This window comes from Lynx canadensis, chromosome X (assembly GCF_007474595.2).
Source record: "Lynx canadensis isolate LIC74 chromosome X, mLynCan4.pri.v2, whole genome shotgun sequence".
Lineage (NCBI taxonomy): Eukaryota > Metazoa > Chordata > Mammalia > Carnivora > Felidae > Lynx > Lynx canadensis.
Genome location: NC_044321.2, coordinates 57450308 through 57476949, shown reverse-complemented (window position 1 = coordinate 57476949; position 26642 = coordinate 57450308). Strand labels below are relative to the sequence as shown.

General features: G+C 42.5%; 1 protein-coding gene across 4 annotated transcripts in view; it reads left to right on the top strand.

The window, feature by feature from the left end:
* The window catches only part of HDAC8 (histone deacetylase 8), a 225721-nt gene that overhangs the window by 173052 nt on the left and 26027 nt on the right, over nt 1–26642 (top strand). For 3 of the 4 annotated variants that reach the window (XM_032592031.1, XM_032592030.1, XM_032592034.1), the window contains one exon: nt 23374–23479. In XM_032592031.1, coding sequence (XP_032447922.1) covers nt 23374–23479 — 106 coding nt within the window. Of the gene's footprint in view, nt 1–15551; nt 17889–23373; nt 23480–26642 lie in introns of those variants that run through there. The other variant, XM_032592033.1, reaches the window with a different exon arrangement.

The following is a 26642-nucleotide window of genomic DNA, read 5'->3' as shown; positions in this document are numbered from 1 at the left end:
CACACAAAAATCATTTGACAAAATCTTAGACCCTTTCATCATAAAAAAAACACTCAAATTAGAAATAAAAAGGAACTTCTTCAACCTGATAAAAGGTATCTTAAAAATCTACATCTAATATCATACTTAATGGTGAAAGATGGAAAACTTTCCTCCTAAGATAAGGAACAAGACAAGGATGTCCACTCTTGCTACTTCTATTCAATGTTCTAGAGGTTATAGCCAGGGCAATTGGGGAAAAAGAAATAAAAGGCATCCATATGTGAAAGAAAAAAGTAAAGCTGCTGCTATTTGCAGATTATATTATTTTTTTATATAGAAAATCCTAAGGTATCCACACACAAAAAAATTTATTGGAGCCAAAAATACATCCCAAAATCCAGAACACTGACAACACCAAATGCTAGAGAGGGTGTGGAGCAACAGGAAATTTCATTCATTGCTGGTGGGAATGTAAAATGGTACAGCCACTTTGGAAGACAGTTTGACAGTTTCTTACAAAACTCCTTGGCATTTACCAAAAGGAATTGAAAACTTATGTCCACACAGAAACCTGTGCACAGATGTCTAGAGCAGTTTTATTCATAATTGCCAAAACTTGGAAGCAACCAAGATGTCTTTCAGTAGATGAATGGATAAAAAAACTGTGGTACATCCAGACAATGGAATATTATTCAGTACAAAAAGAAATGAGCTATCAAATCATGAAAAGACTTGGAGGAACCTTAAATGTATATTACCAAGTGAAAGAAGCAGTCTAAAATGGCTACATACTGTATGATTCCAACTATATGACATTCTGGAAAAGGAAAAACTATGGAGACCATAAAAACATCAGGAGTTGAGGATGGGGGAGAAATGAATAGGCAGAGCACAGAGGATTTTTAGGGCAGTGAAAATACTCTGTATGATACTATAATGATGAATATATGTCATGTTACACTTGTCCAAACCTGTAGAATGTGAACCCTACAGTAAACTATGGATACTAGGTGATAACAATGTAGGTCTTATCAGTTATAACATATGTACAACTCTGTTAGGGGATGATGACAATGAGGGAAGCTGTGTATGTGTGGAGGCAAAGGGTACATGGGAAATCTCTGTACCTTCCTCTCACTTTTGCTGTGAAACTAAAACTGCTCTTAAAAATTATGTGTTTTTTGGGGCGCCTGGGTGGCTCAGTCAGTTGAGCATCCAACTTCAGCTCAGGTCATGATCTCGTGGTTTGTGAGTTCAAGCCCCACGTCAGGCTCTGCGCTGACAGCTTAGAGCCTGGAGCCTGCTTCAGAGTCTGTGTCCCCCTCTCTCCCCACCCCACTCCTGCTTGTGCTCTGTCTCTCTCTGTCTTTCAAAAATGAATAAACATTAAAAAAATTTTTTTAATTATGTGTTTTTTAAAAAATGAGTTCAGATGGGGCACCTGGGCTCAGTTGGTTAAGCTTCTGGCTCTTGATTTCAGCTCAGGTCATGATTTCATGGTTGGTAGTTTCAAGCCCTGCATCAGGCTCTGCACTGTCAGAGGGATTCTGTCTTCCTTTCTCTCTGCCCCTCCTGTACTTGTTCTCTCTATCTCTCTCTCAAAATAAACATTTTAAAAACACGTTATAAAAATGAGTCCAGCAAATTTACTGGATACAAGATCAATGTACAAAAATCAATTGTATCTTCATAGATTAGCAATGAACAATTCAAAAATGGAATTAAGAAAACAATTCATGGGGCACCTGGGTGGCTCAGTTGGTTAAGCATCTGACTCTTCATTTAGCTCATGTCACAATCTCGTGATTTGTGAGTTCAAGCCCCACATCAGGCTCTGTGCTGTCAGCACAGGCTTGAGATTCTCTGTCTCCTTCTCTCTCTCTCTCTGCCCCTTTCCTGCTTGCTCTCTAGCTCTCTCAAATAAATAAATAAATAAATAAGCAAGCAAACTGAAAAAAATAAAACAATTCATATTCCAATAGCATCAAAAAGAATGAAATACTTATAAATAAATCAAACAGAAGAAGTGCAAGACTTGTACACTGAAAACTACAGGACACCGTTGTATAGAAAGATATCTTGTGTTTATGGACTGGAAGACTTAATATTCTTAAGATAGCAATGCACCTGAATTGATCTACCAATTCAACATAATCCCTATCAAAATCCCAGGTAGTTTCTTTTTTGAGAAACTAACAAACTGATCCTAAAATTCATATGGAAATGCAAGAAACCCAGAATATCTAAAACAATCCTAACCAAAAATAAGAACAAAGTTGGAGAGTTGATTTTCAAAACTTGCAATAGTCAAGACAGTGGTGCCGGCCTACAGAGAGACATATAGATTAATGGAGTAGAAATGTGTGTCCCAAAATAAACCCATACATCTATGGCCAATTGATTTTTGACACGAGTACCAAGACAATTCAATGAGAAAAGATTAGTCTTTACAACAAATGCTGCTGGGGCAACTGAATATCCACATGCAAAAGAATGAAGTTGGACCCTTGCCTCACATCATATTCAAAAAATTAAGTCAAAATGGGGTAAAGACCTAAATGTGAAAGCCAGAACTACAATACTCTCAGAAGAAATGTAGGTGTAAATCTTTATAACCTTGAATTCATTTCTTCAATATGACACCAAATGCCCAAGCTACCAAAGAAAAAAAAAACAGATAAATTGTACTCTTACCACAAGAAAAAAATAGATATATTGGACTTCATCAAAATTAAATAATTCTGTGCTTCTAAGAACATTATCAAGAAAGTGAAAAAATAACCCACCAGAGGAGAGAAAATAGTTGAAAATCATATATCTGATAAGACTTGTATCCAGAATACATTTTAAAAACTCTTACAACTCAATACTCAAAAAACAAAGTAACCCAAATTAAAAATGGGTGAAAGTATGTGAATCAACATTTTTGCAAAGAAGACATACAAATGGCCAATAAACAAATGAGGAAATGTTCAACATCACTAGTCACTAAAGAAATGCAAATCAGAACTACTATGAGATGCCACTTTTACTAGGATAACTATAAGCAAAAAGACAATAGCAAGTGTTAGCAAGGATGTGGAGAAATTGGAACCCTCATTTGTTACTGGTGGGAATGTCAAATGGTGTAGCCTCTTTGGAAAACGGCCTGGCAGTTCTTCAAAAAGTTAAAGTTACCAAATGACCCAGAAATTTTACTTTTAGAGATGTAACCATGTATGTTTATACAAAAACTTATACATAAAATATCATAGCAGCATTATTTGTAATAGCCAAAAAGTAGAAAGAGCCCCAATGTTTATCAACTGCTGAATGGATGAATAAAATGTGGTATATCTAAACCATGGAATATTATTCAGCCATAAAAAGGAACAAAGTACTGACACATGCTACAACATGGATGAATCCTGAAAACATCATGTTAAGTGAAAGAAGCCAGATACAAAAGACTACATATTATATGATTCCATTTATTTTGTTTTTAAGTAGGCTCCACACCCAGTGCAGAGTCCAAAGCAGGGCTCAAACTCATGACCCTGAGATCAAGACCTGAGCTGAGATCAAGAGTCAGACACCTAACCGACTGAGCCACCTAGGGTGTCCCTATATGATTCCATTTATATTAAATGGCCAGAACAGATAAATCCATACAGACAGATTAGTGGTTGCTAGGGACTAGGGGAAGGAGAAATGAATGCTTAATGGGTATGGAAATTTTTTCAGGAGTGATAAAAACATTCTAGAATTAGTGGTGATGGTTGCACAATGTTGTAAATAGACTACTTGTGAATATCTGAAATGTGTATTCTAAAAAGGTGAATTATAGCCTCAAGGTGAATTATAGCCTACAGATTTTGGCTGTAGGCCATCATTTGCCAATCCCTGGTCTAAGGCAATGGTTTTTAGTCATACAGATCAGAGATAGAATCCTAATATTCAACCATGAGCTCTGTGATCTTGGACAAGTTACTTAACAGCTTTAAGCCTCACTTTTCTTCTTTCTATAATGCAGATATGTACAGGACCTCCCTTACATTGTGTGAGAATAAGGTTAGATCAAATATAAACTCCATGATAGCATTCTTTCCCTAGGGCCTAGCACTGGCTTGTGGTGAAATAATCATTTAGCACAGTCACTGGCTCACAGCCATAAATAATAATAGCAAACCCTTATGTACCTCTTACTGTATGCCAGGTACTATTCTAAGTGCTTTGCAGAACTTTATCTCATTTTAAAACATAGTGTTGTCATCATCTCCATTTTCCAGGTAAGAAAACTGAGGCACAGGTAGTGTAAGTAACCTGCCCCAAACCACACAGCTATCAAATGGTAAAGCCAAAATTAAAACCCAGGTGGTCGGGCTCCACAATCCCTGAAAGGAATCCCTGCACAATCCCTGCATCATCATCATCATCATCATCATCATCATCATCATCATTGAGTTCAATACATATCCAAGTATACTGATTCCACTTCTCCCTATGGTGTCTGAGCACACACTAGCACCTCTCCTTCCCCAGCATTTGATTTAAGGTAAAGATGCTTCCCAAGTCTCCGATGTTCTGCTATGGAGCATATTCATTCTTTTATCCACCCACCCATTCAATTATTCATTAAGCATGTAATGATCCCTACTGTGTTCTAAGCCCTGTGCTATATGGATATAAAAAGACATACTCTCGGGGCGCCTGGGTGGCGCAGTCGGTTAAGCGTCCGACTTCAGCCAGGTCACGATCTCGCGGTCCGTGGGTTCGAGCCCCGCGTCAGGCTCGGAGCCTGGAGCCTGTTTCCGATTCTGTGTCTCCCTCTCTCTCTGCCCGTCCCCCGTTCATGCTCTGTCTCTCTCTGTCCCAAAAATAAAAAAAAATAAAAAACGTTGAAAAAAAAAAAAAAGACATACTCTCTATCCTCAAAGATCTCAAAGTCTAGTCAGGAAGAGAATTATAATCCAGATGGAAAGTACTGCAGTAGTAATTCATGCAAGGGTAATGTGGAAGTAGAGAAGACACAGAGGATAATGTGGATATGGGAAGGAAGGACCTCCGAAAGATTCCTGAAGGAACTGGTACCTAGAGAAGAATGTGGATTAACCAGGTGTAGGAGGGGACAGTTAAGTCCAGAATGAGGATAAAGTATATATACAGTCTGAAGGGCCCAGGAGCTCTTGGTGAAACCCAGGGATAGGGTCCAACATGACTAAAAGTCAGGCTGCAGGGAAACCTGGAAAAGCTTACAAGGGCCTAAGTAACATGCGAGTTTGGTCCTGAGCAACTACCTACCTAGCATTCCCGATCCAACTTACTCTACATTATTTTTCTTTGAAACATTTATCACCATCTGACATATATCCTTGTTGCTGATTTACTGTCTCTTCCCACTGGAATGTGAGCTCCCTGAGGTCAAGGGCTTTGTTTTGTTCACTGCTCTATCTCCTTTGCCTATCATATGCACACATTTGTATTGTCTGGCTATAGTAGGCACCCAATAAACATTCTTAAATAAATGAATGAGTGAAATAAAATAAATAAACTAATGTCCTAGGAGCTGAAGGGAAGACAAAGAGCACTAAGATACAGGCCCAACTCCCAGGAGCTTACAGACAAGTTACAGGACCTAACACACGGACATGAACACCTATTACACTGTATCCCCTCTTCTTTCACTTCCTGCCTTCTCTCCCAGAACTTTCAGACTGTCCTCTAACCAATCAAATTCCCTATTCCCTTGCACATATTTCTCCACCCCTTCCAGAACTTCATACTCCCTGACAGTGGCCCATGTTCCAACATAGATCTGCTTGCTCTCCTGGCTCTGCCTGTCCAAAATCTCATTCCTGATAGTTGCCTGCACCTGCTGTATCTGCTGTGTGTTGTTAGCATGATCAAACTAATTTTCACTAATGCATGAATCCTTGCCAGAGCAGTCTAGAGTATACTACTTTTTTTTAACATTTTGTTATGGGAACATTCAAACATATACACAGCAGAGAGAAGAGTATAATGAACCCCCACCCCATACCTATCACCCAGCTTCAACAATTATCAACATTCTGCCATTCTTATTTCTTCTATTCCCCCACTTTTTCTTGAAGTATTTTCAAGCAAATCCCTGGTACCATACTATTCCACAATTGCTGGCCTGTAAATATTTCAATATGTTTCTCCAACAGATGAGAACATTTTCTTAACATAACTATAATGCCAATATCAAACTCAACAAAATTAGTAATTCCTTAATATCGTCTGATACCAGTCACTGTTGAATTTCACCCAGTTGTCTCAAAAATACTTTCTACATGGATTTGTTCAAATAAGGATCCATACATGGTCCACACATTAGGCATATACTTTTTAGGTTTAAGGCCACTTGGTAGAATTTCAGGCCTCATAGAAAAGTGAGGACTAATCAGCCCAAAGCCCCTCTGAGCATCCCAGATTTCCTAACACTAGGAGCTTCAGGATGGCCTATCCCTGGCTAGAGGAAGGGACTAGCCATCTAAAGCCCTCATCAGATCTTTGTTCCCCAATAAGGTGTATAGGGACTGTAACCTCAGAGTGGGATGGGGAGGGGAGAAAAAGGTGAATCAGAGAAATGCCTTGCAACTAGCTTTCTTCTCTCTTGTCCAGACACCCCCACTCCCCACCCCCATCCTGACTGACCTCAGAAATATTTGGTTCAGCTGTGTAAAAGGAATCATAATTATAGTCATTCCTGGAAGCTGCTTACCATTATGCCTAATTACAATAACAGCACAATAATCATTATGTGTATCATTAAAGATGTGTCACATTGACTTTATCATTAGTTTTATTTGATTTCCATACAAAGCTGCTCCAGTACACATAGCCATCAGAGCTTGTTGCTCCTGGTCCCTACCAGGGAGCAGGAGACCAGCTGTCAGCAAGCCAGCAGCTGAACATCTCATCCAGTTCCATCCTGTCCCCTCCTATCCCATCCCCTCTCCTCCCATCCCATCCTTTCCTCTTCTGTGTGCACTGGTTCCGCTGCAGCCTGGGCCAGAGGTGCTCACCTGTCCTTCCTCTTTCCTCTCCATGGTCTGCACATCTGGGCTTGAAGCAGAATGATTCACACTTACAAACAGAAACAACCAAAACAACAAAACTCTGCAGGCTCTGCCAGCATCAGCTGCTGCTTTGCCTGTCCACAAGCCTCTCAGTCAAGCTTCTTATTGACTCAATGCATGCAACATCTTCATTATTCTCCCCATTTGGGGGATAAGGAATGTGAGATAAGCCGATATGTCCAAAGTCATCGAGCTCACCATTAGCAAAACCAGAAGAACCAGAGGCCATGGCTACTGAGCCAGAGCTTCTGTAGAAGCCAAGGCCAGGTCAACCTCTGTCCGATAGGCATTCCTCTCTGTGCTGATGGGTGAGTTTTCAATTCTTCAAATGTACGAAATGATGCTGCTAGGCAACTTCCTGAGAAGGAAGCACATAAGAGTGGAGGGCTGCAGGTGGAGAGCAGCACTTTTCTAGCTCACATTTGCAGGCTGTGGGAACCAAGCTGATAGCCTGTACCAGGAGGCCTCCCAGGCACTGGTACATTGTCAGGCTGTCCCTGCCAGCAGGTTTCTTGCTGCTTGCCAACTCCAAGGCAATCGCTAATCAGGTAAACCAGTATGGAAGAAGCATGTATACCATATCAAATCATTGCCTAATGAGCATTCCTGTGGGGTCCTGTGCAGATCCAGTAAATGAATTCAGTGCATGTATGCTCAAATGCTCATTTGTTCAGCCAGCCTTGAATGAGAGCCATCTTTGTGCCCTGCTCTGTGCTAAGTAAAGCTACTATGTGCTTCTTGTTCCTGAGAGCCGCACTCACAGCCTTAATGTAGAAAAAGGACACATAAACAAATATGCTGGAGTGGGCCGGGGGGGGCTGTAAAAGGCCTTGTGGAGGCACAAAGGAGGGAACAAGGAACTTCACCTTTGGGAAGTCAGCAAAGACTTCAAAGATGTTACATTTGAGCTGGGTCTCGAAACATGAGTAGAAATGGTCTAGGCTGAGAAGGGAGGGCCAGGCAGTGTCTACAAAAAGAACAGTAAACAGAAAGACAGGGAGGTGCAACAGAGCATGAAGGAACCCAGGACCCTTGCAGATGTAAGGTAAATGACTTTCCACTAATGTATCTCGAGGGCTTAACAATTTAAAGTCAGACTTCCAGGTGGACCATCACTCTAGTTTACTGATTTGCCATGACCTTTGCTTCCCTGCCCCACTTTTGTGGCAGACTTTTGGCTTTTTTGCAGCTCCTTTGCATTTAGCTTAAAAGCTGGTGCTGAAATATGCCATTTCAGTTTGTTCATTTTAAAGTTTGCACCAATCACATTGGCCTGCTGAATAGTTTAACTATATGTTCTAGGTTTCTCGGAGAGCAAAAGGGGGCCGTTTTTCCCTACAGTCAAACCCAGGGAAGCAGGGCCTGCTGTGGGGAGGGATGGCACAAAATCTCTGAGGACACCTGGACTCCATGTGCTAGGCCTTTGCTGCCCCATTTCTGTTCTTCAACCAAATGGTCTGTTTGTTTCACTGCTGACTGCCATCTTCATTAGAGGGAGATTAAAACACTGTTGGTTTGGGGCACCTGGCTGGCTCAGGTGGAAGAGTGTGTGACTCTTGGTCTTGGGGTTGTGGGTTCAAGCCCCACGTTGGGTGTAGAGATTACTAAAAATAAATAAACTTTAAAAAACACCATTAGTCTGAGTATGGCAAGGTAATGAATTGTCCTTGTGTGAACTCTTAAATAAACTCTTAGGGGACGAACCAGAGTATATCTTTACTAATCTGCTGAAGAGCATTAGCCACATCTAGAGCATTGAAGGGACCCAACAACCACAAGTTAGAGTTTTTGTAATAAAAGTGAAACCCCCTCCATTTGTCTAGCCTCTAGAACTTTTCACAAAATTTCTTCCATTGCTCCTCATAAACAACCCTTTAAAGTTGGTAGACTGGAGATTTATGTCCCCATTTTACCAATGTGGAGACTGAGCCGTGAGGGGTTAAGTGATTCCAAGTGTTTCCAATCTTATTGGAAACCAAGCCTCCAATAACAGTGCTGGGATCTTTCCTACTGCCCAGAGTTAACTACTGCTGAGACAGCCTTTCCTCCACAATGGGGTAGATGTGAGTAGAGGCAGCTTACTCATTCACAGGACAGCTAGATGTAGTTAACCACACAGTCTATAGGCTCCTTGCACTGTTCACAGCACACTCGCCTCTGGATGTTTGCCATGTTAGCACCAAACTACCATAGTAGATAAAGAGTGATAAAGAGTAACCTCAGGAAGCAAATATACCTCCAAGATGTAAGTCATTTACCCCCTTCTTACCAGCAGGATCAGGTTCAACCTGCATAAATCTATTTTAGTGTATTTTAATTGCTTGTAAACTAAGTGTTTCCTGGATATGCCACTGACCATGAATAATTAGAATCATTTCAATGACTGAGTTTTTGAAAGTGAATGAGAGGGAGACAAAAAGGGGCTACTCAGAAGGGAAAGTCATTTGTTAAAAGCTGAGTGGAAGCATTGTCTCAAACTTCTCCAGTTTTGTATTTTTCATGATGTCACTAGAGCTGCCTGTTTTTCAACTACTCTGGCTGCCCTTCATTTTTTATGCATCTCTCAAGTTAAGTAATGCCAGCTGCTGACAACGACTGGGCCCAAGTGGCCACATGTCAGAGTCATTCATTCACACAGCAGAGATGTATGGAGCACCTACTATGTACCAGACCCATAGCACATCTCAAGGATGAAGAAAAGAGTAAGGCCCAGTTCCCAACCTTGAGGAGAACACTGCCTAGAGAGGCAGAAAAGCATAGAAACAAACAATTACTCTATAATGTGATACGCGCTAGAACAGAGAGGTTAAGAGTGAGCTGTGGGAATGCAGAGGAGAAACTTATTCCATCTGGGGGAGTTGGGGACAGTACAACAGAGAAGCAACATTTAGCAGGGGCTCAAGGATTGCAGAAGAGTCAACCAGATAATGAGGAGTGGGGAGGTGGGAAGAGACACTACAGTTCAGTGTGGCTACAGTGTAGGGGCCATAGCCCGGACCATGGTATGAGATAAGACTGGAGAAGTTGGTTGGGCCAGACTGTAAAGGCCTTTATGTGTCCTGCTTTAGAGTTTGGACTTGGTCCTACAGTCATTGGGGAGCCAACCATGGTTTTTAGGCAAGGGGAATGACATGATCAAATCAATTTCTTACAGAAAACCCAAGGAGGGCAGGGAGACAGAGAAATCAGTTAGAGGCTGATTCAGAGAGCACTGCTTTGCTTTGTCTACTGTCTGGTCTCTAAGAGCTCCTTGCCTGCATGTCTATTATGGCACTTACCACAGAGCATTAGAATTAGTGTTTACACAGCTGTCTCCCCATCTACTCCTTGAGGGCAGGGTCTGAGTTTCATTCATCACTTTGTGCCCAGAACCTGGCATGCAGGAATGGTCAGGAGATGGTGTCAAGTGAATGAGGGAACAAATGAATCAACAGGTTCTAAGCAAATACAACCCTGATTTGCCCCCAAGCAACCACTCTGATGGATATATCAGAGATAAATCCTACTCTGATGTACTGTCAAGACCATCATGACCTTTCCTCTGACTCTGCCAAGCCCATCAGTCTATCATTGTTCATGACAAATAAAGGATGTGCTGTACACAGAAAACAGCAAAGTTGCTTACAGAGCTGTGCTGGTGCTAGTTATGACCCAGTACTCTGTTCTTTCTCATAAATTAATTTGTGATGACTTGTCTAAAATATATCTTCATTATCTTCATTCTGCTTCTTCTGCCTTTCTTACCTTCTCTCCCTTCCTATTTAAATCTTACTTATCCTTCAAGGCCAATTCAGTCACTTCCCCTATCCTCCATGGAGTCTTATCCATTACCCATCCCCCACACTCAGAATTAAGAATTCCCGCTTGAGTTACCATAGCTCTAGAGAAATGATTCACCTCTAACATTCATCTTATTGTAGTTATTCCTGTAGCTGTCTGCCTTCTGTACTAGGCTGTAAGCTCCTCAAGGCCAGGGATTGTCTGCTTCATCATTGTCTCCCAGCACCTCCCCCTCTGCATCCTACCCCAGCAGATAACCAGTGAGTGTTTTCAAATAATACCCAAAACATATTGCTTGCTATCCAGCTGTCCCCTGAGAAAGAATGCCAGACTCTGTCTTCTTATACCTGGTTAGATATCTGGTTTTTTTTTTTTCATCTAACAAATGGAGAAGGAAAAAAGCCATTACTCATCAAACAATGAGAATATCTCAAAGACATCCCCTAATCTCTATATCTGAATCCCGTATCATTTCAGGTATTTTGAAAGCACAAAATCCAGTGCTTCTAAACAAAGCACAAGCACACTGACCCATTCAGGGTCATAAGTTCAAACCTTTGCTGAGGAGCTTATTGTATGAGGGGACTCACCTATGGTGCTGAGTGAACAAAAAGAGAAGATGAATGTTCTCTTTGGAAAGACTTATACTGAATTTGCTCCACTTGGAACACATTAAGCATAACGTACCAAGAATTCAAGCTTTCTGGGTAGAAATGTTCAGCAGACAGTTATCAATGCAAGCCAGAGGCTGGGGATAAACACTGGACCCAGAGATGTAGGATCTCTGCTTATAAGTGATTAAAACAACAGCAGAGAGTGTGAACTCTTGCAGAGAGAGGGGAAAAAAAGCTGAGAGCACAACCCACAGCACCTACCTTTGAGAGGCACATGAAGGAAGATGACCCAGGGAAGGAGACTGAGAAGGAACAGGGAGAGAGGTGGTGATGAGAGAGAAGATAATGCCCCAAAATAGGGGATAGTTGATGACATGTGCTGGAGAGAGATCAAATAGAATGAGTAATAACTGAAAAGACAATAGGCTGGCAATGAGGAGGTCACTCTTGGTGTCCTAGAGCAGGCATGGCAAATAATAGGCACATATGACTACATCTCCCCAGCTCCCACCCTGATACCATGTACCCCCATGAGTTACATGACAAACTGATCATGGCACATTTTCCTGATGAACCTAGACACAGCCTCAGAATCCTTCCCAATACAGTACCCCAAGCAGCTACTACTAATCAGAGTTGCCAATAAGCTGAAATCTCTTTGTCATCCTAGGAAAAAGTTCAGTGGACATGGCATATGAATAAGAACACAGACAGCAGTAGGTTACAGTGTCTGAGAAAGGAAACAGTCAAGATGGTGCAGAAAAGAGAAATATTAAGAAGTTCGGTAGTAAAGGAATAGAGAGCAGTTGCTTGGAGTAGTATAAAGATCAAGCCAAGAGGCGCCTGGGTGGCTTCATTGGTTGAGCATCTGACTCTTGATTTCCACTCAGGTCATGATCAAGAAGCCTGCTTAAGATTCTCTCTCCCTCTCCCTCTGGTCTTCTCTCTCTCTCTCTCTCTCAAATTAAAAAAAAAAGGTCAAGCCAAGGCAGCACTTACTAATCCTCTAGTAGAATCCATTTCCAAGATTAGTACTTAGTACAAGCCAGGTAAAGCAATATCACTGTACTCTACCATCTTCTATTCCCACCTTTGGCTTAAGGAAAAGTTGATGTAAAAAAAAAAAAAAAAGCTTCATGTGTGGGCTTGTTTCCAAAATATTCATTTGATTAACAGAGACATGTGGTATAACCAAAGTTGGCCCTGCACATATTTATGAATATGAAGGAGGAGTTCTCTCTAATAATGGAAATTTAAGGATCAGCAGTGATGTGAGGAAGGTATTAATCTTGGCCAGGATCTTTCCTCTAAACCCCTGAAACCACACCTGAAGGAAAACCGAAGCCTGCAGGGAGACCCCTAGTGAAGTGGCAGCCACCCTGTCCTTGTCCCTTCTGCCACCTCCTCTGAACTTCCTTCCTTCCCTCACCAATGTACTCCATATTTATCTCTTCTTCCTTCTGTAACCTCTGTCCCCCTGCCTCTCTCTCCCACCACTTCCAATTTCTCATTCCCTCCTCCTTTCTGCCATTTTTTTAATATTTTTTAAATATTTATTTATTTTTGAGAGAGAGAGAGAGACAGAGTGTGAGTGGGGGAGGGGCAGAGGGAGAGGGAAACAGAATCTGAAGCAGGCTCCAGGCTCTGAGCTGTCCGCACAGAGCCCGGTGCGGGGCTCAAACTCATGAATGTGAGACCATGACCTGAGCCGAAGTCAGTTGCCTAACCAACTGAGCCACCCAGGTGCCCCTCTTCCATTTTTTAATCCTTTTCATTTGGATCCTTCTTTTCTTGATCTCTCTGCCATCTTTCTGGCTATAGGGTTTGTGGATAAAGCTCTTTGGAACTTACCCTCATTCATTCTCAATGGGCATTTGTGAAGAAATCCATAGGGTACCTGGGTGGCTCAGTTGGTTAAGTGTCTGACTTAGGCTCAGGGCGTGATCTCATAGTTCGTGAGTTCGAGCCCCATGTCCCTCTCTCTGCCCCTCCCCTGCTCACACTCTGTTCTCTCTCTCTCTGTCTCTCTCTCTCTCTCTCTCTCCAAAATAAATAAACATTAAAAAAAAATTTAGGGGCGCCTGGATGGCTCAGTCAGTTGGGTGCCTGACTTCGGCTCAGGTCATGATCTCATAGTTCATCGGTTTGAGCCACGTGTCAGGCTCTGTGCTGAGAGCTCAGAGCCTGGACCCTGCTTCAGATTCTGTGTCTCCCTCTCTCTGCCCCTCCCCTGCTTGTGTTCTGTCTTTCCAAAACAAATAAACATTCAAAAAAAATTTTTTTAAAGAAAAATTTTTAAAGAACATACATCTTGATGGGTATTGAAGAGGGCATCTTTTGGGATGAGCACTGGGTGTTGTATGGAAACCAATTTGACAATAAATTTCATATATTGAAAATTTTTTTAAAAAAGAAAATACATCTTAAAAAAAGAAATCCAGTTTTACTACTGCCCATTACATGCAGAACTCCTGTTTCTTTGTACAGCTGATAAATCACAATAATAATAATGATGATGATGATATCATCTAGCATTTAATAATATTTACTGAGCATTTACTATGCTCTAAGCACTGTTCTAAGTGCCTTACATGAATCAATGCATTGTCACAACAACTCTATAAGGCACATTCTGTTATTATCCCCATTTTACAAATAAGAAAACCAAGACACAACAGTCACATAACTTGCCTAAGGTCATACAGCTAGTAAATTGTGGAACAAAGATTTAGGGCTCATCCCGTAATACTCCAGAAATCTCTCTAACTATGCTGATTACTTCATGGTATAATGGAAATCCCACTGGGCTGAAAGTCCAAAGCTATGGGTTAAAGTTCAAATCTGTCACTCAGCACTAATAGAACACACATGCACACACACACATACACAGGTAGTACACACACACAAATTACTGTGGATTGACCTCACTGAATACACAATATACTAAAGGGCCATATTTATGTATTCCTGAAGCCTCTAAGTTTAGTTAATGAAATAAGACTAGTTAATACTGGACATATTCTTTGCTTAAATATAATTGGTGTTCAAATAAGCTAACATTCCCCAGGTTACCTGATTATTTTGCTTAATAAACTTTTTTCTTTTTTTTTTTTTTTTTGAAAAAAAATTTTTTAACCTTTATTTATTTTTGAGACAGAGAGAGACAGAGCATGAATGGGGGAGGGTCAGAGAGAGGGAGGCACAGAATCTGAAACAGGCTCCAGGCTCTGGACTGTCAGCACAGAGCCCGACACGGGGCTCGAACCCACAGACCGCGAGATCACGACCTGAGCTGAAGTCGGACGCTGAACCGACTGAGCCACCCAGGAGCCCCAATAAACTTTTTTCTATACCAGTAGTTAAAATGCCATTTAAACATCTGAATAATAAAACTATTTCCATGGACTATTCATTCATTCAAACATTTCTTTGCAGTGTTATGTGAGTCTTACCATGAGAGTTCTTTTTTTTTTTTTTTAAGTTTATTCATTTTTTGATAGAGTGAGACAGAGCGTGAGTTGGGGAGGGGCGGAGAGAGAGGGAGACACAGAATCCGAAGCAGGATTCAGGCTCTGAGCTGTCAGCACAGAGTCCGACACGGGGCCCAAACTCAAGGACGGTGAGATCATGACCTGAGCTGAAGCCTGACGCCCAACCAACTGAGCCACCCAGGCACCCCACCATGAGAGTTCTTAAATACTGACTGTGTTCAAGAGATAACATGAGTACCGCAGGTGGGATACAGATATAATCTAGATGGGATGCTTGGTTTCCATCCTCATGTCCACCTCCACATGTAACATCTTCTCTCCAATAGCCATATCTTCCTGACCTCTCAGTGATGCTCTGGACACTTCTAATTCTCCATTCCCCTGCCTGTAAGCAATTGCCTTTGATATGCTGCTTCCTGCCAGTTTGGTCCAACAACTGATGGGATTTTTATTTTTGTGTGTTTGTGTTGTAAAGCTATGGCAATAAAATTTACTCCTAATAATACCACCGCAATTTTATGTTCTTAAAATGTACCATAAATGATATATATAATAACTGAATTTCCTGTAAACAGAAATGTTTTGTTTTTTTTTCTCAGGAAAGGAGAGCTTTTTTGTTTCCATCATGGTGTGGCCAAGGTTCTTTGATGGACTAATTGGTGATATAGGAAAGGCTGAGAAGCATCATACAAGACACTGGTGCTATGTCATTCTGGTTGTGACGAGTTCCGTTCACAGAGTAATTCAGGACAAGAAATGCTCTTCCTGGTTAGGGCCCACATCACAATCATGAGCTCAACCTCCGCAGGTGAAGGCAGAGTAAAGTCTCAAGGATCTGTAAGAGAGATTGGCACTAACCTTGGACTTACCCTGGTGGAATTGAGTCTAATTTTTAAGAAACACTTGAGTTAACAATAAAAAATTTGAGAGCTACTTGGAGTATTATGAAAAGAGGGCTGGCTAGAAGCAGTATCATTATATCCCCTACTGACTAGGAGAGAAGAATACTAGTTTAGCCACAAGAGCATATTGCCAGCATGGCAAATATATTCTTTTAAGCATCTTCCTCATGCTGAATCTCATCCCTACAGCTGTGAGATTTCACTTTACTGTTCTCTTTCTTCCTCTCTGGCTGCTTGTTCTGCCTATTCAATGGATCTTTTTACCCACTACCACCTTAGTCTTCAGCCATGACATTACTTCCATAGACTATCATCACATGTTCAGAAGCCTGTTAGACATAGTGACCCAGATTCTCTACTGTAATCTCAAACCCAACTAAACCCAAGTCCATCAGCTTCCCTTAGCCAGACTCGCTCTTCCTGCTAATTTACCCCAGCTCTGTCAGTGACATAGCAATTCTCCCCACTTAGCCAGAGTCAAAACCTAGGGGTCAACTTTGACTTCTCCCTTCTCTCCTTTCCTCTGCAGCCAATCAATTACCAAAGTCCTGGTGAGTCTAGCTTTACAATGTATCTTTCCCATCTTCTCCATCTCCATAGCAATTGCCTTTGTTATCTCCCCCTTGAACTATTGCAAAAGCCCCCACACTGGTCACCTAGCCTTTTTATGCTTGCTCCCAGGTTCCATAAGACACAGATCTAATCCTGAAGCTGCCCCAGTGCCTGTCACATCAAGTCCTGTCTCCTCAACCTGGGACTCAAGGCCTCCCATTCTCTCCCTTACCAACTTATCTAACTTATAGTACTTGCTGGTCTCAGATTTGTCCAGCATTCTCTTACCTCTACTGACTACCTCCCACTCCGCCCCATTCCTGCTTGTTTACAATCACCCTGTCTTTCAAGATGCTAATTCTCTCTATTGGATGCAAATCTTAGAATTTGAAACACATTTTAGTTCCTTCATTTAACAAACATGAATTGAGCACCTATTATTTTCTAGGCCCTAAGCTAGGAGCTGTAGGTAATATAAATATGAATAAAACAGTATTCTTCCCTTTGTGGAACTCTGGAGTCAGAAAGACAAACATAACTAACTCTAAATCCCCATCAGGCTGTGTCTGACTCCCATCCTATAGACCCTTCCCCTCAGCCTTTAAATATACCTAAGACCCTCCCATCTTAAATCACCCACCTACCCGAACCCCACCCCTGGGTCAAACTCTTAAAAAGTATATTTGTACCATCATTCTCATCTGCACTTCCTCCCATCCGATTCTTCAGTCTACTCCAGTTAGGCCTTGTCCACACCCTTCACTGACTTGGCTATAAGCAAACGTCTCCTTCCCGTGGACAAATCAGAAGACTGCCCTCCTTTTACCTAATCTCTCTGTAATATCTCAAGTTGTCACCAGAACTGTATGCACTCCCTCTGTCCACCTCTAAAGTATTGACTGTTCTCCATGATGCTTTCCTTCCCTCTCTTCCCTTCTTACTCTGTAGTAAGCCTCCCCTGCCAGCAAAGCAGTTCCTTGGCAATCCTCATCCAATTCTTCTATGTCACCGACAACTCCCAAATCTTACATCCTGTACTTTAGGCCCAACCCCTCTCCTAAATACCAGAGCACTACAGCATCAGGATCCTAACCCTCAAAATTCTTCCCACTCAACTCCCGCCACACACACACACACACACACACACACACACACACACACCTTACCATGAGCCCTTGTCCTCTGCCTGTATTCTTCATCTCCTTAATGCACCTCCCACATGGTCAGAAATCTTTGACTCTCTCTTCTTCCTTACTTCCCACATCCAATAAATTGTTTAGAACTATTGATGATGTCTTTTCAGCCTTTCAATCTCTCCATTCCTCCCACAGCTGTTATGATTCAGGCCCAGATACCACTCATCATGGTTCTACCACCAGATTTCTCACTGGTCTCCCTACTTGCATTCCTCCCGTCAAATGCTGTTCCATTCTCCATGCTGTAGCCAATGAGTCTTCTAAAGGACATAGCTTGGGAGCCTGTTAAGCGTCTGACTTTGGCTCCAGTCATTATCTCACAGTTCGTGAGTTTGAGCCCCACATTGGCTCTGCACTGACAACACAGAGCTTGTTTGGATCCTCTGTCTCCCTCTCTCTTTGCCCCTGCCCCACTTGCATGTTCTCTCTCTCTCTTTCTCAAAAATAAATAAATGTTAAAAAAAGAAAAATAAAGGACACAGCTGACCTGTCCATTCCCTCATTTATAAGCTCCCCCAAGTTTTCATTTCCTTATCCCACAGTTACTTACCAACCTACTAGGTGCAAGCACTGTCTTGGGAACTGATAATACAGCAGAGAGCAAAACAATGTTCTGCCCTCATGAACCTTCTAGTCTGGAATAAGACCAAATGCCTGAATGTGGGGAGTGGGCAGCGCCTACTATAAAATTCATGCCTGCCTCTTCAGCCTCATGTCCTATTTCTCCTTATGCCCTACCCTTGAGCCATATCAAAGGAATTTCAATGTTTCTGAGGTAATTTAGAGGCTCCAGTAAGTAGTGCTGATCTCCAGAATGACCTGGGTTCAAATCTCAGCTCTACATGTGCTGTGTGACCTCTGTCAAGTTATCTGACTATTCTACACTTCAAATCTTCACTTTTTTTAATGTTTATTTATTTTTGAGAGAGAGAACATGCAAGTGTGGGAGGGGCAGAGAGAGAGGGTGACAGAGGATCCAAAGCAGGCTCTGCTCTGATAGCAGAGAACCTGATGTGGGGCTCGAACTCAACAACCATGAGATCACAACCTGAGCTAAAGTCGGATGTTCAACTGACTGAGCCACCCAAGTGCCCCCAAATCTTCATCTTAAAGTGGAAATAATTAATAGTATCTCCATGTGGGTTGGTTGTGAGAACTAAGTCAATCCATAAAAAGTGCTGAGATACTTTAGATGCCTGACATATAATAAGCCTTTAATAAATGGTTTTATTACTTTTATCTTTAGTATTATTATTGCACCTCTCATCACACTATACTATAATAATTCTTCCTACTAAACATGTCTTACTCTCTTTGTAATCCACGAACTAACCTAGTCGGGCACATAGTAAGCACTTAATAAATACTGAGGGACAGATAAAAGAATTGGCTGCTCCAGTTTTGTGGCTTGGTTTCCTGTGAGCAAATTGGATTATGAAGGAATAAAACCAAATTTAAGACTTCTGAATATCTTCTCGACTGAATATCTAAGTGTATACTGTTCACATTGTATGAGCAAGAGCTGGAGAGAAATGATCAAGAAAGGTGCCTTGATCTGGGCTGACCTGAATGAGAACTGAGCTATTTTCATTTCTTTATTCATTGACTGTTGGGTCCAGAAGGGACCAAGTCCCCTAAAGTCACCATTACCTTCAGTTCCCATCCCTCAGCACCACTTCATACTTCCCATTTGCTTCCTTCCCACTACTATGTTCCCCTCAAAAATGTATAAACCAAAACCCAGAAATCAAAAGGAGTGCTGAGGGAAAAGGGGAAGGGGTGGAGAAGGGTTAGCACCTCCCTCCTTCCTTTGCTGAGATCAAAGCCAACGTTTTGACTGGAAGGCCAGCTGGCCTCTTTCATCCCCACTCCACCTGTCTGGGAATAGGATTGCTGCTTGCCCATTTCCTTTCCTCTTCAGGGTTAGAGGGCAGTTTCAGGGTGGGGCCCCGAGCTATTTCTAGTGCTGGCCAAATCCCTCCACCCCAATATCTCCTTTGCCTTATGTGATCAGATTTCCTTTCCACCTCTCCAGTAAGTAACAAGTGGCAGGAGCATAGGGCAGGAAACTGTGAGAGAAGTCAGTTTCTCCACAGGCCCTGGGCGGAGCTAATGGTTTAAGCAAGTGGAGAGGACATTGGGGCTGCTGGGTTTTGTCTAGCAGGAGGAACAATTCTTTCTACACAGCAGCCCCAAGTGTGTGGCCCAACATCCCCCAGGGTATGGGTGAGGCACCGTTTAGGCAAGGGCCTCTTGCCCCAGGAGAAGGGAATTCACATTTACTGAAGTCCTACTATGTTCTGGGCCCTATGCTAGGCCCTTTTGTTTATACTATCTCAGTGGTTTCTAATAATCCACCCAGGTCTGCATTTATTATCATCTTCTGGTAGCAATAACAAAAGAGAGATTAAGCAGCTTGCCTGAGGTACATGACTGAATCCTGATATAACATGCATCTCTGTTCGACTCTAAAGCCAGTGCTCTTTCCACCTCACCATGCTTCCTCAAGAGTCCAGAAAAGCTGTTAATGCTATGAGTTGGCTCTTTGCATTATTCCACAGAATTAACTGAAAAGCAAGCTAAATCTTTTGTGAATGAATTTCATTCAACATAACTTTAAAATAAAGGTTTAAGAAGAACCTTTGATGATTTGATCTCAGTTCCACAGTTCTGCAGAGTATGTGACAGGAGTTTCTGCCTTTGCAGAGTCTAGTAGAAAAAGTTAACAAGTGCCAAAATAAATGCATAACATAACACAGAAACAGAGAAATGCCATGAGAGAGCCAGAGAGGGGAATAGAGCAACACCTTTGCCTTAGATACAGCTGCTGACTTCCCAATGCCTGTTACTTCCTTTGGCCCCAAACAGTGCCTCCCCAAGGCTGGGACCAGCCAGCTGTCATGTCAAACTGGATCATAAAACAGGGACATTCCTAAATCATCTCTGTCCCCTAGCCAAACAGATAAGCAGAACCTGGGAATAATATTTCATTGGCAAAGGTGGAGAGATGTCTGGGAACCCAGACTTGGTCGTTACCTATAGCCAGCTTGCTTCAGCAAAGAATAGGTTATTCATGGGTTAGTTAAAGCCAGGTGCTAATGCAGCCAGATCAAGAGACACAATCCCAATCAAACTGAGTTCTGTTACATTACAAGTAAGTTCTGGCACCAGCTGACCATGTTACAACTGTGTGCTCTTGGGCAAAGAGGGAACTGAAGCAGGAGAATATGGGTAACAATATAGTAGATATTCACAATGAGAACATGTTCCAAATAACCCTAAACTGGCAGCTCTATCTTGCTGGCAGAGGATCATCAGTGTTATCTTCTTAGATGGAGGCAGAACATTCTCTCCTCCTATACCTCCGTGAGGCACCCTGCCTCTGATTTGTTTAGCACTTTGATGCTAGGGGTTTCAGTCCTCTCCCAGAGTATCTACTTCATTGCAGCTGCCTTTCTTCTATTGCTCTCTCTAAACCCATCTTCCCATACCTGTGAAATGAGTGTACTACTTGACACCCTCTGGAGGAAAAGAGGTCGCCTAAGGAGAGGGCAACACCTGTTTGAAGCCTTCTCTTCCAGAGCCAAGCCCACAAGATCCTTGAGCTTGGACTGAGGGGCTATCATCAGCTAAAAATACAAACCTCTCAAGTTTTTTTTTTATCATAATGGTGGTTAGTTTCTAGATATATTTCCCAGGTAACCCCTCTTGTCTCTTCCATATATGGGTTTGATAAAGATGATCTCCACTCAAGGCTTCTCCTATCTCCAGAACACAGGGCTTCAGACATCAGACAGCAATGACTCCATCAGGAAAGAACAAGGCCCCTCTTTCCTTTCTATGTCAGTCCATTAAAAAAAAAAAGCATTATAATAAGCATTGGGGCAGTCTTGGGCATTTTTCTTTTAATTCAATGTATAGAGTTTTCCATCATGGATGTGCAAAAGCCATCTGCCAATTAAATTACTCCCATGGATTCCACAAAGATGCTGTTAGAACCCTTAGAGATCATTCCACAACTTCTCCCATGGTGCCAGATATACATCCAGACTCTTAATAAGGATAATTTGCTCTGGGCTGATGGCTCAGAGCCTGGAGCCTGTTTCCGATTCTGTGTCTCCCTCTCTCTCTGCCCCTCCCCCGTTCATGCTCTGTCTCTCTCTGTCCCAAAAATAAATAAACGTTGGAAAAAAAAAAAATTAAAAAAAAAAAAAAAAGGGGCGCCTGGGTGGCGCAGTCGGTTAAGCGTCCGACTTCAGCCAGGTCACGATCTCGCGGTCCGTGAGTTCGAGCCCCGCGTCGGGCTCTGGGCTGATGGCTCAGAGCCTGGAGCCTGTTTCCGATTCTGTGTCTCCCTCTCTCTCTGCCCCTCCCCCGTTCATGCTCTGTCTCTCTCTGTCCCAAAAATAAATAAACGTTGGAAAAAAAAAAAAATTAAAAAAAAAATAAGGATAATTTGATGGCAATGACAATAACCTTGGGTTCTCTGAATGACATCAAATTCATAACATATATCCAGATCCTTTTTTTCATGCCCTCTCTGCCATTTTTTCCATGGAATTTGAATGTCCCTGTTTTACTTACCACCTAACAATATCACTATTGAAAGCACGTAATGTTAAGAACCATATGCTCTCTCTCCAGAAAGTATGCACAAATACTATTTCTGTTAAAAACTAAACAAAAATAGTAGTTGTGCATACTTCCCATTCAAAAACTTATCCCAATTGAATGATTCCCTTTGTCGTGGAGTGTTTTTCCCCAAGCGGGCCCTAATAGAGAAGCTGAATCAGATATTGTGACTTACCAAAGGTCACAAGGAACCATCTAGTGAGCTAGAAATAGAATCCAAAAACCTTTCTTTTGATTCCCTGAATTTAAAAACAAATAAACTCTACTATAGAGAAAGAAAAACTGGAGAAACTAGGCTTACTTGACATTCCTGGGTCAGGGAATTCAAATCAACCAAAGTTAACAGACAGCTGCCATAGTCTGAGGATCAAAGAGGTGAATAAGACATAGGTGCTGCCTGCCTTCAAGGAACTGACAATCCAGTGCAGGGAGGTCAGATCACTGCTGAAAAATCTCTATCTAATGCAGAATGGGTTTATGAACGCCTAGAGGATCCCAGAGGAGGTCTTGCCCATCTTCATAGTCTCAACAGCAGCCAGCATAGTGACCCACATATAATATGTAGGCATGTAGTATTTGTTGAACACGGGCCATAAGAAAGGTACCAAAAGAACACGCTGCAGGTTGGTGGAAATTAAGGGACAGCTTTGTGAAGGAGGTGACATTTGAGCTGTGCCTGAAAGCATAGGGAGGTTTTTCACAGGCAGCAGGAATTGAGGGAGGGCCTTTGCAGCCCTAACAAAGATCAATGGCAAAGATCCTAAGCGGGGGTGGGGGTGGGGGGGGGGTTGCAGAACAAAGCATGATGTGATTTGGGAGAGCCCAGAGCAGGCCAGTGTGGCTAGAGAACAGGGGGCAGTGAGAGCTAAAGCTAGAGAGAGAAGCTGGGACCTGAGCAGAGAGAACCTTCAACAGCAAGCTAAATAATTTAGCAGTGAACTGTCACTGGAGGTTTTGAACAAGAGGAATGGTACCACCAGGACAAGGCTTCCTGCTGTATCATCTTGCCTGGCCCACCTGGGCCTCCTTTGCCTAATGGACAGTGGTGGCTTTCTTTTGATTGTTCTGTGTGTATGTGGTTTGGTTTTGAGGTTTTCTGTGGTTTAGTTTGTTTTTTGGCCTTTCCCTTTTCCTTACAGTTTTTCACAGCATATGGTCCTGATTATGTGTTGGAAATCACGCCAAGCTGCCGGCCAGACCGCAATGAGCCCCACCGAGTTCAGCAAATCCTCAACTACATCAAAGGTGAGCACCACCCCTCGAGTCCTGCCCTCCTCATTCCACCCAGCCTGTGGTGGCCCATCAGTGGGAGCTTCCCCAAATACCATTTGTCTTTTGGTGGCTAATCATTTCACTGACTTAGAAGGGAAACTTCTTGGCCTGATAGCTTGTAGCTGGAATTCCACACTGGCCACTCTGATTGGGATTGTCATTTGGCCAGCTAATGTCACCTTCAGGGAGACAAAAGGTTTATCTTTAGGTACCTCCAGTGGAAAACTAGTTCTAAAGTATGCCCTGGAACCCTTTTCCTTTTAAAAGAGCAACAGTAAAATTCTCTTAAGATGAGGGAAGTTCAAGTCAACTCAGACTTGGGGGTAGGGGGAGGAGGGGCTCAAAGACATCATATTCCAGTGTAGTTCCTTGATCCAAGATGGCCTTGAGAGACTATGGGGCCACAGTGGATAGTCAGGATTCTGGTGCCCTGAGGGTGGGCTCCCCAGTCTTACCCAAAGCACTGAAGATGGGGCTGCTTCCCTATCTTGCCCTTCCTTTAGGCTGGCCTACAATTATTCTGACTTCTGGACAGAGGGAAATGGCAGTCATCAGGTTGTTATACTCTTGATCACACTATCCACTAGCTGTTTGGGGATGCTGCCCTTAGCTTTCCAGTAGAGCCCCCCCCCCCCACCAAACCCCAGGTGCTACTCCACAACTCAATTCACTTTATCTACAATACTGTAAAGTTGTTTTGGCACCCATTTTCCTGTTTAATTGAATTTGTATATATGTGTGCATATCTTTTGGATCCTAATTATTTGCAGAGTTAAGAGGCTAAGAGTATCATATTGACCATCTCAGAGAGTGACGTCCCCATGTTTATTCATATAACGACCAAGACAGCAGCAGTCCTCCTACCTTTGACTCCCTCGTTGGAATAGAATCCAGCATGAAAGGGAGGCTGTTCTGTGCCAGAGTTAGTTTGAGGGAACACATTATGTCCTAGGAGTCTTTGCTGAGGGTTATATTAAGGCCCCATCCTCTAGTAGAGCCCAGGCTGTGACAACAGCCAAGTCCTTAGGCAGGGACTCCACGTCCCAGGCTCCTTTGGCCAGATAAAATTTTCTAAGCTCACAAGTCATAAACTTCTAAGATAACGCTCACAGCAATGCTTATTGCCTCTCTGGGGTGTCTAATAGCCCTCAGCCTTCTCTTGATCCTATAGTTTCAAGCCACCTCCCTCCAACCTCTCAGTGGGTACCGACCCCACAAGCCCTCACTTCCTAACCAAATCCTCCTCCCTTTGTACAATCTTTAAGGCTTTTAAACTCTTTCTATTCCTGGCCCTTTTCCAGTCCTTCTCACTATGCTGCAGTCTTCATTAACACTAGTGCTCCCACCCTAGTTTCCTGCTGCCCCTCACAGACCCAGGACAACTTTCCTGTTTCCTTTGGGACTGATCCTGGACCAACTTCTCTTACCCCTCTTCCTTCAACCTTGCCATTTTCCCCCCATCCAGGCTTTAAATCCTGGTAGAGCACAGACAAAGCAATAGAAACAGAGAAACTAAAGCCTCTGCAGCTTCTTGTTCACACCTACGTATGTGCAGATATCTGTATGCCCTCATGCTTTCCTACACACGTACCCAGACACATATCTCCAGAGTGGTGACATCTTGCTATTGAGGAAATGGAAATGACAAGCGAGAGAAGACATAAGGAAGGTAATTCAAAGGGAAGAGAACTAGGAAAGGTAAGAAACCCAAAAGAGCAATAAATTTTTTAAAGACTTGAGATAAAAGATTAGTTTGAGGGTTGGGGAAAAATAATAGAAAATCTTAGAGGACATGTAAGTTACATGTAAGTCAAGATTTTTAAAAGATCCTAACAGGTTAAAGCAATATTCTGATTATAGCACAATAAAATTAAACTGGGCAAAAATGTATGGACCAGGAATTAGGTCCTCAGAAGCATTGGACACATACAAGATGGGAAGATGTTGCTCAGCAGCATTTTGTCTGAAAGAGCTAGGGATTTTAGTCAACGCAGTTAGTGTGAGTCATCAGGACAAGGTGGCCTCCAGAGATGTTGATGCAATATCAACCTCACTTTAAAAGAGCTCCAGACAAATAGGAGCATGCTGCTGGTCAGTTGGTATGGGGAAAGGACTATAGACCAGGGTCCAAGAGGTCTGGTTAGAGGAGCTGAGGCTTTTGGAAAAAAGAAGACCCAGGGGGATGTGGTCTTTACCTCATATCTCTGAAAGGCTGTCACAGTGCAGAGGGCATAGACAGAGGTTATGTAGTCACAGAGCACAGAGCTAGGGCCCATGGGTAGATATTATAAAAAGGCAAATTCTTATTCAATAGAAGGAAGAATTTTCTAACATTTAGCGGTGTCCAAAGTGGAGCAGGCCATCCAAAAAGGAATGAGGTCTCTGTTGGCAGAGACATACAAGTAGAGACTAGACTGTCACTTGGTTGTCATATAATACAAGGGCTCCTGCATTGATTATACTGGATTATTGTTAAGGTTTCTTCCATTCTTAAGATCCTAGGATGCTGTATGTTAAAAATGAGAAAATAGAAACACAACAAAAAGAATATGATGAGAGTGCAGGGGTTGGTAGATGAGTCATAGTTGTTGAGGGGGGAAGTAATACTGTGTACAGGAAAGAATTGATGAGAAGAAAATAAATTAAATGGCTGAGAGTGGGTGGGGAAGAGCCAGGGAGGGAGGACAGCAAGTAGAGTGGCTATAGAATACTAGGAATGCTCAGATTTTCCATTTAGCTATCTCTTTCATATTGACAAAATCTTGTGTTCTAGCCATGCAAATGAGCAGAGCACACAAGTCCAGGACCAAAAAGAAATTCAGCTAAACCTAGAAGAAATGAGGCTAGAAAGAAGTCTAAATGTTGCTAAAAATGGCCAGGCTAACCTGCTATACTGAGACCATGCCCCTCCAGACGCATGCTGCCATCAGATAGTGAGTGTGTTGCCATGACAATGGTCAGTGTGGAAAAGCTGCTGAATTTTCTACATTCTGAAAGATTTTCCTGAACCTGCCTACATGACTGTCATTTGTTCTTGCATATAAAAACCTCATCAAGGCTGGCCATTTCTCACTGTGTCTCTTGCCCTCCTTCCCCCATATTAAAAACAAAGGAGCGGGGAAGCATGGATTGATTT